General features: G+C 42.8%; 1 protein-coding gene across 4 annotated transcripts; it reads left to right on the forward strand.

The window, feature by feature from the left end:
• Positions 1-880: 880 nt before the first annotated feature.
• LOC120113009 (cytochrome c1-1, heme protein, mitochondrial-like) lies at positions 881-3290 on the forward strand. Of its 4 annotated transcripts, none has more exons than XM_039133376.1 (7): positions 881-1105; positions 1426-1483; positions 1563-1753; positions 1879-2099; positions 2422-2701; positions 2786-2857; positions 3074-3290. In XM_039133376.1, the coding sequence occupies exons 3-7, from the start codon at positions 1742-1744 to the stop codon at positions 3131-3133; spliced, it is 645 nt and encodes a 214-aa protein (XP_038989304.1). In that variant the 5' UTR covers positions 881-1105; positions 1426-1483; positions 1563-1741; the 3' UTR covers positions 3134-3290. The 4 variants fall into 4 exon arrangements, 3 of the variants coding, with proteins under 3 accessions (XP_038989304.1, XP_038989306.1, XP_038989305.1); XM_039133378.1 differs by having other exon boundaries at positions 3100-3220; XM_039133377.1 differs by lacking the exon at positions 1426-1483.
• The last annotated feature ends 10814 nt before the right edge of the window (positions 3291-14104 follow it).

Here is a 14104-nt window from a genome sequence, read left to right on the forward strand (position 1 = left end):
CATGATGAGTAGTGGATACACTTCAAGAGTGAGGGATGGATTCTCTCTCTCTCTCTCTCTCTCTCTCTCTCTCTCTCTCTCTCTCTCTCTCTGTGTGTGTGTGTGTGTGTGTGTGTGTCCCTCTGTGTGTCTCCCTCCCTCCCTCCACACCCTCCAACAAATGTGATAAATTTTGTTGAAGAGTTTTGATACGAAAATTTGCCAATGATTTGCCTCCAATGTGGTTTCCTAGAGCGAGATAAATACATGATCATCCATCCTTTAAATGTACTTAAGGTGTAAATGAATTGATGCACAATATTTAAGGATATGATGCAATAGTCACCCAAGATTCGTTGAAATTATAATCTTATAATAGTCTAATGTTTATAATTAAAGCGCATTGATTAATGTACAATACTTAAGGATAAGGATATGATGTAATAAATAGTTATACATGTTACATTGAGACTTATAATAAATCGGTTTAAATTTAGTGATGGCTCTACTAATCTGTATAGTGCTTGTATGGAGATAAGGTTGCAAGTACATTGGGTTGGGAGAAAGATTGACGTACGTCTAATTGACATTCAAATTGGGTCAAAAAAATAAACTTGAGGTTGATACATTTTTTGGGGGCTTGGATCCTATTCAGTTTACATTTATTTTATTAATTTATCTGATTTTCCATGTTAAATTGGATTTAAAAAATCCAAATGTATTGTAAAAAATATGTCACTACAGAAAATATGGGTTTAATATGGGTTTTAACGACGCCTTTTTGCCGACGCTTGGATTTCCCAACTGGATAAGACGACGCTTATTCGCGTCGTTGAAAACCAAATCACTTTGAGAAGTTGACTAAAATGGCTGCAGGAAGAGCCATCCACCAGCTACACGGAGGAGAAGAAAAAGGGTAGAGAGACAGGGAGGGAGAGGGGCGGAGAGGCATTCAGGCAGCTCCGTGTCTCTCTCTCGCGTGCTCTCTTCCCAGTCCCCATACTCTCTTTTCTTTCGAAGCCCACAAAGTAGAGTAACCCTCGTCTCCTCGATTTCGATGCCCGACTCCATTCGATTCCGGCAGCTCCTCCGCTGTCTCGGGGATCCGATCCTCCGTCGTAGCTCGGTACTTAGCTCTCTACACCTCATTTCCGATCTTGTTCCGTTTTTGTTGTTTCTGATTTTCCCTTCTATACGAATGCTTATGGAAAGTGATCCGCTGGATTACATGATTGTTGATGGATTTGATCGGACTTTAGGGCTTTGTTCCGAATGCTTTGTCTTCGCCAATCGGAATTGGTTTCTGGTTAAATGCCATTGATTTCTATGATCTTGATCGATATGGTTTTTGATGAATGCGGCATGCGCGGTCTAGATTTGTTTCTTGCCTGGTTGAGTTTGCTCTCAACTCACATTCTTCGTTTATTCTCCTTTATGGAATGCTAGGTTTTGGATTTCTTGTGTTCGTGCCCCAGTAGAGTTTGGTTGGGATCTAATGGACCAGGTTAGAAGTAATGTGCTTTCCCTTCTTCTGGTAGTAGAATGTGATGTTTTGAGTGATAATGTGAGGATTTTGGTCGCAGTACGAGAAGGTGGAGAAGATTGGGGAAGGGACCTACGGAGTGGTGTACAAGGCTCGAGACCGTCTGACCAATGAGATGATAGCTCTGAAAAAGATTCGCCTGGAGCAAGAAGATGAGGGAGTTCCCAGCACAGCCATAAGAGAGATCTCTGAGCAGTAGGCGAAGAACAAAAATTACTGATGGCCTTTCCAGTTATTATATTCCTCTGGTTGAAGGGAGTTCCATTTTCTAGTTTTGGTGGTGGTTTCTAGTCAAGTTGCATTAATTTTATTGTTTCCATTCTTTGTGCATTTAACTATCTATCATTTACATGCAGGCCCTGTTTTTGCTTCCATCTTATGTGTGTAAGCAAGATCAAGAAAGTGTTGGATCTGCTGGTGTGAAATCACTAAGAGCATTGGCATTCCTTGGAGCAGGTGTTTCTGGTATATTGAGCCTGGCTACTTTGGCATCTGGTGATGAAGCTGAGCATGGCCTACCATGTCCAATCTGTCCTTGGCCTCACAAAGGCATTCTTAGTTCCTATGACCACGCATCGTAAGTGGAGTACCATCTCTATATTTACTAATTTTTTTCTCATTTCTATAAAATTCTTATATTCGCTATACTGATTTAATTATATATTACATGAATTTGAATGAATTTATGCTTTGAGATCTGCTGCATCAACTTTGAAGAGATCTCTTATTATCATTTAATGGCTAACCTGAGTAGCTTAGTAGCTTGGCTGCAAAAAAAGGTTGTCCGTTTTAGATAACTAACATTTTGTTCATCTACACAACGAAATAAGCAAAGCTGTATACTAGTTTTAATGTGGATGTACAATGATTGAAATACTAATTATAATGAACTTGAGCAGAATTCGGCGTGGTCACCAATTTTACCAACAAGTTTGTGCTTCTTGCCATTCAATGTCTCTGATTTCATATCGAGATCTTGTTGGTGTAGCATACACTGAAGAGGAGACAAAGGCTATGGCAGCTGAGGTTGAGGTGGTTGATGGGCCAAATGATGAAGGTGAAATGTTCACACGTCCTGGTAAATTAAGCGATCGTTTCCCTCAGCCATATCCAAATGAACAAGCAGCAAGATTTGCCAATGGAGGAGCATATCCTCCAGACTTAAGCATTATCACCAAGGTAGTATCACTGAAAATTTGGACTCAGATTTGCATCAATGTCTGTCTGGTTCTTTTACTAATGTTCTCCTGCATATTCCTCCAGGCACGACACAATGGCCAAAACTATGTTTTTGCCCTACTCACAGGATATCATGATCCTCCTGCAGGTGTTTTGGTAATGTTTTTTCTCAGTTCTTTAAGTATTTATTGCGACATTTTTTCCATGTCCATCACAGTTCTTGTCTCACTTTGTTTGGATGATAATTTTTGGCATATCTGATAAATTAAATGGAGCTATGGCTGAATAAAAATTTACATATTATCAATTATGATATATAAGTTAATGTATCCCATTTTACAAATATCTAAGGTTTCTCTTTTTTTTTTGTAGATTCCTAATACTTCAAATGCTTGCAGAGATGATGATGATGGAGCTGAATCCCGTTCCTGATACTTTGTAGATTGTTTTTTATGGAGTTTGATATGTAAAAGTACATTGTAATTCATAACTTTTTACGTAAATTTATATTTCAAATGATCTAAATGTTTGTCAATATCAATGTAATTTGAATGTTTGGTTCATATTGTATAATGTGTGTTTTATGATTTATATAAATTTATGGAGTTTGATATTGTGAGATGATCTCTTTTTTCATGTTCACAAATGCTTGCTTATATGTGCCAATGTTGTCACATATAAGCTGATCAAAGCACTCGATGGTGCAGATAAATGTTGATTTGAATGTTTGTGTCAATGTAAATGTAATACAGGTTCATATTGTTATAATGCGTTTTTATAATTTACATTTTTATTTTTATTTTTTTTTTAAATAGCAATCCTGACGCTTTAAAGCGTTAGTAAATAAAAGTTGTGGCACGCCTACGCCGACGCTTTAAAGCGTCGGCCAAAATACATTTGCCGACGCTTTAAAGCGTCGGCGAAAACCCAAAACTGGGCATGCTTTGGGCTTTCCTGACACTTTAAAGCGTCGACGAATGTCGTTTTTGCCGACGCTTTTGTTAGCGTCGGAAAAGCCTGTTTTTGCCGACGCTTTCTCTTAGCGTGAAAGCGTCGGCAAAAACCGGACCCACGCCCACCTGCCCGACGTCTGACCCACGCTTTAGGGTGCGTGGGCTGGAAATTGGCCGACACTTAAAAGCGTCGGTAGAGACCAAAAAAACTGCCGGGAGATATCCTTTCTTTTGTAGTGTGTGTGGAGTGCTCATGTAATTATATCGTAAATATATCATGCCTACGCATATCAATATCTTAAAATAATAATTAATCTAATATTCACTATACATCGATTTTTTCTTCCAATAATAGAGGCCCCACCTTTCTAAGTTTAACATGAGCCTCATCCAAGTGCAGCCGCTGCCAAAAGATGGACTGTAGCCTTATTGGCATGATGGCAAGTATATTCCTGTTCACCTAATAGTTAGAGAAATCAAAATTTCTTGATCCCTAATACATTTTTTTCCAATCTTTCATCTTGGCTAACACAAGCAAAATTCCTTAAAAGCTTTCTGAGCTCCATCTCTGCCTCCAATTGCTGATGAAATAAGCTACAAACCATCTTTCGTAGAGGTGCTAGAAAGGCTCGGCATAGTATTGCATTGGTCATACCTTGGAACATTATGAGAGCCTTAAAACTTTCTAAGTGGTCCAATGGGTCTGAGGTGTCATCATAAGTATCCAGTTGAGGCATTTTGAACCTTTTTGGAGGAGCCTTCTCCATAATCCTTGGAGAAACGGAGGGCTTAATTGTGAGCTCTTGATCCTCCCCAACCGCGAGGTTCTTGCCCCTCAAAACTTTAATTTGGTTATTCGTCTCCTCGATCTTATCCAAGACTTCGGGGACAAGAATTGTGGCTAAGTTGTGTTGGGCCTTCATGGCAGCTCGTCTAATTAGCCTAGAAACCCATTGTAGTCAGCAAGGAAAGGAATGATCTAGAGTGATGTCCCCTTTGGAACGAAAATTTGGGAATCTATGTCTCCGATCTCATTCAGGACTTCGAGGACAAGAATTGTGGCTAAGCTGTGTTGGGCCTTCATGGTGGCTCGTCTAATTAGCCTACAAATTGGTGGTCTGCTGCTGTAGGTTCTAGATGACGACTATGAGGGCTTGAAATTACTGGATGAGTACGTTAAACCACTCCGTATTGACAACTTCAGGTGTTGGCTAAGAGCCCTGAGGAGGATGGGCTCTTAGGAGACTATGGTGGGCGTTGTCCAACTCAAGACGAGCTCCCTGCTGCGAGGGAACAACAATATCAGGATGTGTTCTCTTTGATTTTATTATTTTAGATCTCTAAACTTCTCTAAGTGTGCTCCCTCTAGCTCCATTATGTTGTTGCCAGAATCTGGCCTGACTTGGTCAGGTGATTTGAGATCGATGCTCATCGGCTCGGTTTATGCTCGGAATCGCTTGTCGAACTATGCTCGAAGTATGAGGACGGACCTGCAAAAAAGAGAAGATAAGCAATGAAAGTTGTCAAACTTTATCCGATGGAAGACCCTCCAATGCTTAAGTCAAGTCAACCTTTGGGGAATAGTGGCGATCTAAGCAATATGTAGTGGAAGAGAGTGAAAGTATGAGCATACCTGGAAGCCATATCAGATTGCAAGTGAGAGTGTTGTAGGATCAATGGATAAGAAGGATAATAGATTCCGACATCATGCTAAAATCCGACCCAAAAACTTGAAGCAATGGTGAATGGATCCTTGAGTATATAAGGATCACCAAGATTCTTTCCCTTTTCAATATCCAACGTCTGATGTTTTTATATGCTGTTGGTTTTGTGTATGCTTTGCCATCTTGTTGTGGGTGTGCGATAGAGTGTCCCTTCTAAGTTGTTTTGCAAAGTACCCCTTCAAAAAAGAAAAAGTTGTTTCTTAATGTCCTAGCCATAGTAATTCATTGAGTCATAGGGGCTCGGCTGCATGGTTGCTTATACTACGCATTATGCTAAATAAATTGGGCTTTCACCTATTTTATGAAAAAACCTCACATCCTTAATTAACAGATACAACTCAGAAAGTATTCTCACATCCTTAATTAACAGATACAACTCAGGCTATATTTCTACAAAGACATCTCATGCAAAAGACTCAAGAATTAACATCATCTTAATTGTAATGAGTTATTTTAATCATGATTGAATTGAACTCTCTATTACTAGAGAGGACCTAAAACCCAACTGAAGCTGGTTTCATACACATACTAGATAGGGTTACTTTAAGATGAGGCACCATATTAAAATTAAAACACTCTTTTTCGATGGATGTCCGATTTAGGTCACTAACTATTGATTTGTTTTGATCATCTATTGTACAATTTATGCATGGGAGATCAGATCTAAGCGCATTGTTATCTTAGAATTTTGTTTGAAGGACGCCAAGGATAAGCAGATACTTATAGAACCCATGATTTAAAGGTATAGCCAAACTAAGGGTTAACATCAAGTGGGCCCTAGTGGGTTTAGGTTTTAGAAAAAAGATGCCAAACTGTACAGCCATGAGACTGCGACAGAAATAAATAGCTACTTTTTAACAAAGCATCGGAGAAGAAGTTGCTTGCACTACAGTCCATCATATGGGTGGACAGCACCAAAGTATGTTCTCCATGCATGTATCCATGCCATAGAAATAAGTTGCTCCAATAAATGGACAAAAATCCATCACCTAGACTTCCCCTTGAAATTTAGTAAGCAATATTTCGATCCCAATAGTAACAGGTACACCATGGTGTGCGGTGTGGTTTGCACTGTAGACAATCAATTGTGATGTGTCGTGTATGGCACGTAAGATCATTTTGTTTGATAGTTGTTTATCTTTTGATAGTGGCCAACGAATGCGACAAAATACTCTACGGTGCAATGCATGTACTACAGAGGATCTGTTCTCTAACTGGTTAGATTTTTAGAAAGGTTGCACCATGTTAATGTAAACTAAAATGGAGACAAATATTTAAGATGAGGTGGTATGCTTATGTGGGGTATTCATCCATACATCCTCATCACAATTATTAAGGGAGCTCGTCTGTCATGATCGACACCTATTTTTTTAGAATATACGCAGGCTCGCAAGAGAGTTTGGAAGAATAATAAGTATGTTTCTTCTTCACTGTCATATATTTTTTTCTGACTTTATTGGACACCGTGACTAGCGTGAGTTGCCATGCTCTATTAAAAAAAAAAAATTAAGGGAGTTCTTCTCAAGAATTCTCATTCCGAAAATCAGATGGAACTTGGAATCACAAACAAGATTAAAGCTAAATCTGCGCCGAGGATCACGCAATATTATGAGTGATGTGATCCAAATAAAGGCTCTCCTCGAGACACTGAGAGCAAAGAAACAGAGGGCCATTCTCGTACCCAACTTGTTTAGGGACTGGGAATTGGATGGACCACTGAACATTACTATGCCACCAAACAAACAGACGGCCATCCTCACATCCAACCATTTTTTTTGTAAAGAATGGATGTGGAGATAGAGAGGGGGGGAGAGAGAGAGTGAGAGAGAGGTTCTTGTGATGGAAAGAGGTATCCAATGGCGTGAAGAAGAGAGGCGATGTGACATCCTTAAAGACAAGCACTGAAAAAAATTGTGGATGTCGACGTGGCCCGGCAGGGTAGGCAGAAGCCAAACTGACACAACCTTTGGAACGCTGAGGCTTCCCTTACCTTCTTGTTACTGTTTTAATGAAAGCTAGTAATAAAATAATGTAAAAACATGGATATCTTGTTGTTTATTTTATTCCCTCTTTCAAAGACATTTTTGTTTAAAACCATTTATTTCAGTTTTAGGTTAGCTTAAACAATGTTTCTTTATTGTAAGTTTATTTTTATTTTACTCCTTAATTCCAAAGACACTGCTTTATTTGTAATCTGACAAAATTATTATTATTATTGTTGCTGGAAATTGGACCCGGGGGCGGCCGCGAACCGAGAAGGAGGAGCTCCGGTGGAAGAATCGGCGGACGGCGGTTCGTCGTCTGGCGGTGTCCTCCGGGGGGGCCTGTGAGCGAGAACGGTGGGCGGTGGATCGTCGGCGTGCGGCTCCTTCCGGATGAACCTGCAAGAAGCCGGTGGCCGGGCTTTCCGGCGCCGGCCCTCCGATGCCTAAGTCAGAGGGGGGCTTAATTTTGGAGAAGAGAGAGGGACTGTATGTGAAGTCCGAAAAATCCCCTTGGGAGGAAGAAGCCTCCAGCCCCCTTTTTAGAGGGAGAAGCTCCCCTTTTATAGGGAGAGTGGCAGGGTTACCTGTGATGTGACTGGGCGAATTAATGGGTTACCGTCACGATTGGACGTGGGCGTGGAAGTAATGAGTTGCCGTGGATGGCCCGTTCCCATCATGGGAGGAGATGGCGTGCAGCCAGAGCTTGCTTGAGGCGCACAGTGCAGTACATTCCTGGGAATGATGAGGCGTTGACAGTCGTAGCAGAGTATGGTTCCTGATTAATATGTCGTGGCGTGGCCGGCAAGTAAAACATGGTGCGGTAAGGCTGCTGCAGGGCATGGCCGCAGCATATAGATGACGAGGCCGGCCTTCTGAGGTTAGCTCAGCCTTCTGGTCTCGTCCTGCTGGTCTTAGCCTTCTGTGCTCGGCCTGCTGTGCTCGGCCTTCTGGTCTCGGCCTGCTGAGCTCGGCTCGGCCTGCATGAGCTCGGCCTTCTGTGCTCGGCAGCATGGATGAGCTCGGCCTTCTGTGCTCAGCAGCATGGATGAGCTCGGCTTGCATGAGCTCGGCTCGGCTTTCTGAGCTCGGCCTGCATGATGAGCTCGGCCTGCATGGTGAGCTCGATCTTGCTGACGGATTTGGGTGCTATAATTGCATTTGTGGGGTGGTCCATTTTTTCCCCAACACTACCCCCCGACTTCCGAGTTCGAGCAGCTTTTTGGCTCGGGCGAAGGAAGTAGTCTAGTCGTGATCATCCTGTAACATAGCCAAATATATATGGGATGTGCGTGCCAAGTAGGGTGTACCTCTCATGCAGTTGGAGTTAAGTGCTCCAGGTTGACTCAGCGGCCTTCTTTGGCCTTGTCTGTTGACGATCAAGCCGAAATCGAGCCGAGCTCGATAGTCGATGGAGATCGAGCCGAGCTCGATTAGTCGATGGAAATCGAGCCGAGCTCGATTAGTCGATGGAGATCGAGCCGAGCTCGATTAGTCGATGTAGCATGACGTTAATCCTTTAACTAGGGGATCCGAGCTTGGTCGGGAATCCGATCTTGGAGACATACGGGAGATGGACTTCATTCGTTGGCGATCGTGCGCCCTTATTCAGAGCAGGGCGACGTTGGAGATAGAGATACCCGTAGGTCGTTTTTTGGATTCTCCGACCTAAAAATAGATAAAATATTGAAATTATTTGAAGCCAAAGTGGCGTCCTGTACCTTTTGGAGATATTTTGATGGTTCCTGAGCTCCAAAGTCCCTCAGGACTTGGCTCAGCACCGGCCTTCTTTGGCTCGATTTTCTGGGAGGTGTTCTGCGCTCGGGCTTCTGAGCTCGCGCTTATGAGCTCAGCAGCCTTCTGGTCTCGGCCTTCTGAGCTCGGCCTGCATGAGCTCGGCCTGGATGAGACTGCTGCAGGTCGTGGCTGCAGCATGTGGATGACGAGCTCGGCCTTCTGAGCTCGGCCTGGATGAGACTGCTGCAGGTCGTGGCTGCAGCATGTGGATGATGAGCTCGGCCTTCTGAGCTCGGCCTGGATGAGACTGCTGCAGGTTGTGGCTGCAACATGTGGATGACGAGCTCGGCCTTCTGAGCTCGGCCTGGATGAGACTGCTGCAGGTTGTGGCTGCAACATGTGGATGACGAGCTCGGCCTTCTGAGCTCGGCTCGGCCTGCATGAGCTCGGTTTTCGGAGCTCGGCAGCATGGATGAGCTCGGCAGCCTTCTGAGCTCGGCTTGCATGATGAGCTCGGCTCAGTCTTCTGAGATCGGCTAAGCTCTCTGTGCACGGCCGGGGCTTCGGTGATGGCGACGCTCTGAAGGAGAGCAACGTCACGAGCGCCGTCGTAAGGACTTACACCCATGAGGAGGGAGTACATAACTCTCCTTCTCCAGACCTCAGCTTTTATTTCTCTTTCCCTCCAACTCGTTGATGTGAGACTTGGGCTACTACTTCTCACTAGTTGCCCCCACGTACGTCGTTGTAGCGGGAGCCATGCCTGATTCGAGATGGCTCGGGAGAAAGTTTCTTCCTCTGCTTAACATGAACCCGTGGAGGCGGCACAGGAGGAGCCTCCACTTGTTGCAGGCTTTGGGCTGCAATGGCTAGCGCTTGGACTTGCTGCACTAGCGCGTCGAAGTGCTCGGGTTGGACTTGTGGAGCTTGATCTGCCGGAGGTCTTGGTGGTGGATTCTGGACTGAGCGCCCGGGGCTTGGAGCATGATGCCGGGAGGTATCAGAGACTCCTCTGCTCCTTAGTTTCGTGGCCACAACTCAGGCCCTTCCTCTAGCGCCAACTGTTGCTGGAAATTGGACCCGGGGGCGGCCGCGAACCGAGGAGGAGGAGCTCCGGTGGGAGAATCGGCGGACGGCAGTTCGTCGTCTGGCGGTGTCCTCCGGGGGGGCCTGTGAGCGAGAACGGTGGGCGGTGGATCGTCGGCGTGCGGCTCCTTCCGGAGGAACCTGCAAGAAGCCGGTGGCCGGGCTTTCCGGCGCCGGCCCTCCGATGCCTAAGTCAGAGGGGGGCTTAATTTTGGAGAAGAGAGAGGGACTGTATGTGAAGTCCGAAAAATCTCCTTGGGAGGAAGAAGCCTCCAGCCCCCTTTTTAGAGGGAGAAGCTCCCCTTTTATAGGGAGAGTGGCAGGGTTACCTGTGATGTGACTGGGCGAATTAATGGGTTACCGTCACGATTGGACATAGGCGTGGAAGTAATGAGTTGCCGTGGATGGCCCGTTCCCATCATGGGAGGAGATGGCGTGCAGCCAGAGCTTGCTTGAGGCACACAGTGCAGTACATTCCTGGGAATGATGAGGCGTTGACAGTCGTAGCAGAGTATGGTTCCTGATTAATATGTCGTGGCGTGGCCGGCAAGTAAAACATGGTGCGGTAAGGCTGCTGCAGGGCATGGCCGCAGCATATAGATGACGAGGCCGGCCTTCTGAGGTTAGCTCAGCCTTTTGGTCTCGTCCTGCTGGTCTTAGCCTTCTGTGCTCGGCCTGCTGTGCTCGGCCTTCTGGTCTCGGCCTGCTGAGCTCGGCTCAGCTTTCTGAGCTCGGCTCGGCCTGCATGAGCTCGGCCTTCGGAGCTCGGCCTTCTGTGCTCGGCAGCATGGATGAGCTCGGCCTTCTGTGCTCGGCAGCATGGATGAGCTCGGCCTTCTGTGCTCGACAGCATGGATGAGCTCGGCAGCCTTCTGAGCTCGGCTTGCATGAGCTCGGCTCGGCTTTCTGAGCTCGGCCTGCATGATGAGCTCGGCCTGCATGGTGAGCTCGATCTTGCTGACGGATTTGGGTGCTATAATTGCATTTGTGGGGTGGTCCATTTTTCCCCCAACAATTATTATTTTACAGCAGATGCATAGCTCATACATTTTTCATATAAATATATCCAAAAATAAAAATCAAAAGACAATACATCACGGAGTGCATTAGGTAATCTTCTTTCTCCAACCCACAGAGTACTTATAGAATGATCAGCCACATACGAGGCCACCTAGTCCGCAGCCCCGTTAGCCTCTCTATAAACGTGCCTAGTGTGGAACTCAACATCACTCCTCACCATGACCCGGATGTCCCAAAGTAAGGGATGGCACACATCCGCGCTACTAGATCTTCTCTGGATCCAGCCAATCACCATAGCCACAAAATTACATGTCCTTTGTCCTACTAATTATTGAGCAACCTCGGCAACCCATGTAACATAAATTATAGTGAGCTCTCTTGTCTCATATAGAAGTAACCTCTTGAGCTTCCATTTGATAAATGATTGCTAAGTTGGCTTCTTCATGCCATATCAAGTGGAGCATATGTGCCTCAATTCTTGCCTCAATATGACTCAACTAATTGGCCTCATATCCTCTTCTTATATACTTGACAATTATAATCAACACGCATTGGAAGAATTTCAACTCATCAAAGATGAGACAACTAAATCATGTAACTATGCATAACTAAACCATCACTGCCTTACCATAAAATAATTGATCCTGCATATTTAGAAGCCAGTAGTACTCAGAGAAGTTTGATTCTATGTAACAAAAATTGGAAACTGTAAATATTTCATCATTTGGGTGATGTTAATAGGTGCCTTGCCTATCTAAAGATGCCTCATGAAAACTATGCATGATAGAGTTATGATAACAAGAGATTCTATTATTATACCACACATGAATGAACATGAACATAGCAAGACTGTTGGCAATGAGTGTTCTCCATCATCCAATGAACTTTTTTTGGCCACAATTCATCAGGGAAAAATTTGAAAAAAAAAAGTACCATTGGAAATGAAATCTTTTGGTACACATGGAAATGAAACTTCTGAGAATATCTTATGCATTCACTGGTAAAGGAAATCCTTGTCAATCTATTATTCCACTCAAGTCTTAACTCTGATGGCTTACAAAGGGCACCAGGCAAATCCATCCACTTGCCTGCTTCGATGTGATGTACCAGCAATGCAAACTGAGTGCTGCACAGGTGCCAAAGTGGGGTTGAAAGTAAAGTTGATGTTGATGGCGTTGTTTCATGTGTCTGTGACACTACATGCAAATTGTTTTGACTTGAGAAACACTTTTTTTAATTATAATAATATTTGTTTTATTTGTTTCGTTAATTGTTGAAGAACTTTAAAAATCTTTACGGAATACTATATAATAATTTTAATTTAGCAATTAAAAGAAAATAAAGTCATAGTGGCTTAGACTGGTACAACATGCAATATGGCTTTGAGTGGGATTGTTATTTGATACAATTAATTATTTGATTGAGCTTGACTATAGTTGATTAGGTCCGCGGTTTGATTGTATCTTACATACTTTAACTATTTGGCTAGGCCAATGCTGCATTGGAAGATGTGGTAGCAAAGAAGAGCTAAAGCACCTATAAATTAAGAAACATTCATAATTATGAGAGGGTTAAGTTAGTGACTAAATCAATTTTGTAATTACTTCAGCTTAATAAATAGTAGAAGTGGTGTTGAAGATAATATTGTCTTCTGTTCAATCCCTTTTATTGTTATTGATACAACGAAAACACATTTTTGCTTCATCGTGATATTTAATATACAGGCATCTAGATGAATGCGACTCAAAAGAAAGTTCTCATTAATAGAAAGCATTGAATCATCAATTGTAGCAAGGAAGGAGCTACCCAAAGAGAAGCCTCAAGTTACTAACCATGCCAAGTAGATATACACAAGTGTTTCTTACTTTCTTCCCATTCTTACTTACCATGTTATCAAGTCACTACTCATGGCCTCAAACTTATACAAAGAAGCCTTTTTCCCCTTCATGTCTAATTTGCTTTATACAATAGAATTTCGATTCAATACCTGAAGTATTTTATCTGACCTTCTCTCTCCTAATAGTGTCCACATATTTGAGTAGGGAGCAACACCAGAAAAAGATGAAATCGACTAGTTGGTTGTTTGGTCTTAAAAGAAATTGTATCAATCTACATCGGTTCCACCCATCCTCAACCTTGCATTTAACCAAAATTATAGGTAAACCGGCCTTTGTTTATCGGTTGACCTAATAAACTTGTAATTCTAGGACAATTGTTGAAAGTTATCTGGACTTTTAAGTGTTTTTTCAGTTATTGTGTTGCACTTTACCTAGGTAATTTGCATTGGGCATGAAAACTTAATTTACTAAACATGCTATACAATCCATTGTGACCGAGATTTCACTCATCATGGTTCACCTACGCTTTGAAATTTATAAAAAAAAAAAAAAAAAAAAAAAAAAAAAAAAAAAAAAAAAAAAAAAAAAACTGCACAAAGACTATATAAATAGTATTGTCTTGAAAATTCTACATTATTTATTGGCACAGCCATCCACCTCTTCATTTTTCCTTGTGTCACTGGTGCTGAGCGCATGTGAAATAGTGAAGAATAGATCATAAGCCCTAGGTAAGCCTATATAAGTTAGACAATTTCTTTTGTGGTAAATCTATTTAGCAGTTTGGTAAATAGAACTAGGTAAGCCTATAGATGCATATACACATATGTTGTATGTCTTTAAATTAGATAAAAATAGATGAACTTGCTAGTTGCTATAACCTAGTATTACCACAAAAGAAGTCCTTCTCTAATCTCTCTCATTCTCTCTCCCCCTCTCTCTCCAACAAATGCTCACACAAAGACAAAAGCTCATGTATTAATAAGAAAACATGCAAGTCAGATAATTATCTTGTGCAAACTGGAAAACTGTGAAACATAAAGTTTAAAATGATGATTATTATATC

Source organism: Phoenix dactylifera, chromosome 14, assembly GCF_009389715.1.
Source record: "Phoenix dactylifera cultivar Barhee BC4 chromosome 14, palm_55x_up_171113_PBpolish2nd_filt_p, whole genome shotgun sequence".
NCBI classification, from domain to species: Eukaryota; Viridiplantae; Streptophyta; class Magnoliopsida; order Arecales; family Arecaceae; genus Phoenix; species Phoenix dactylifera.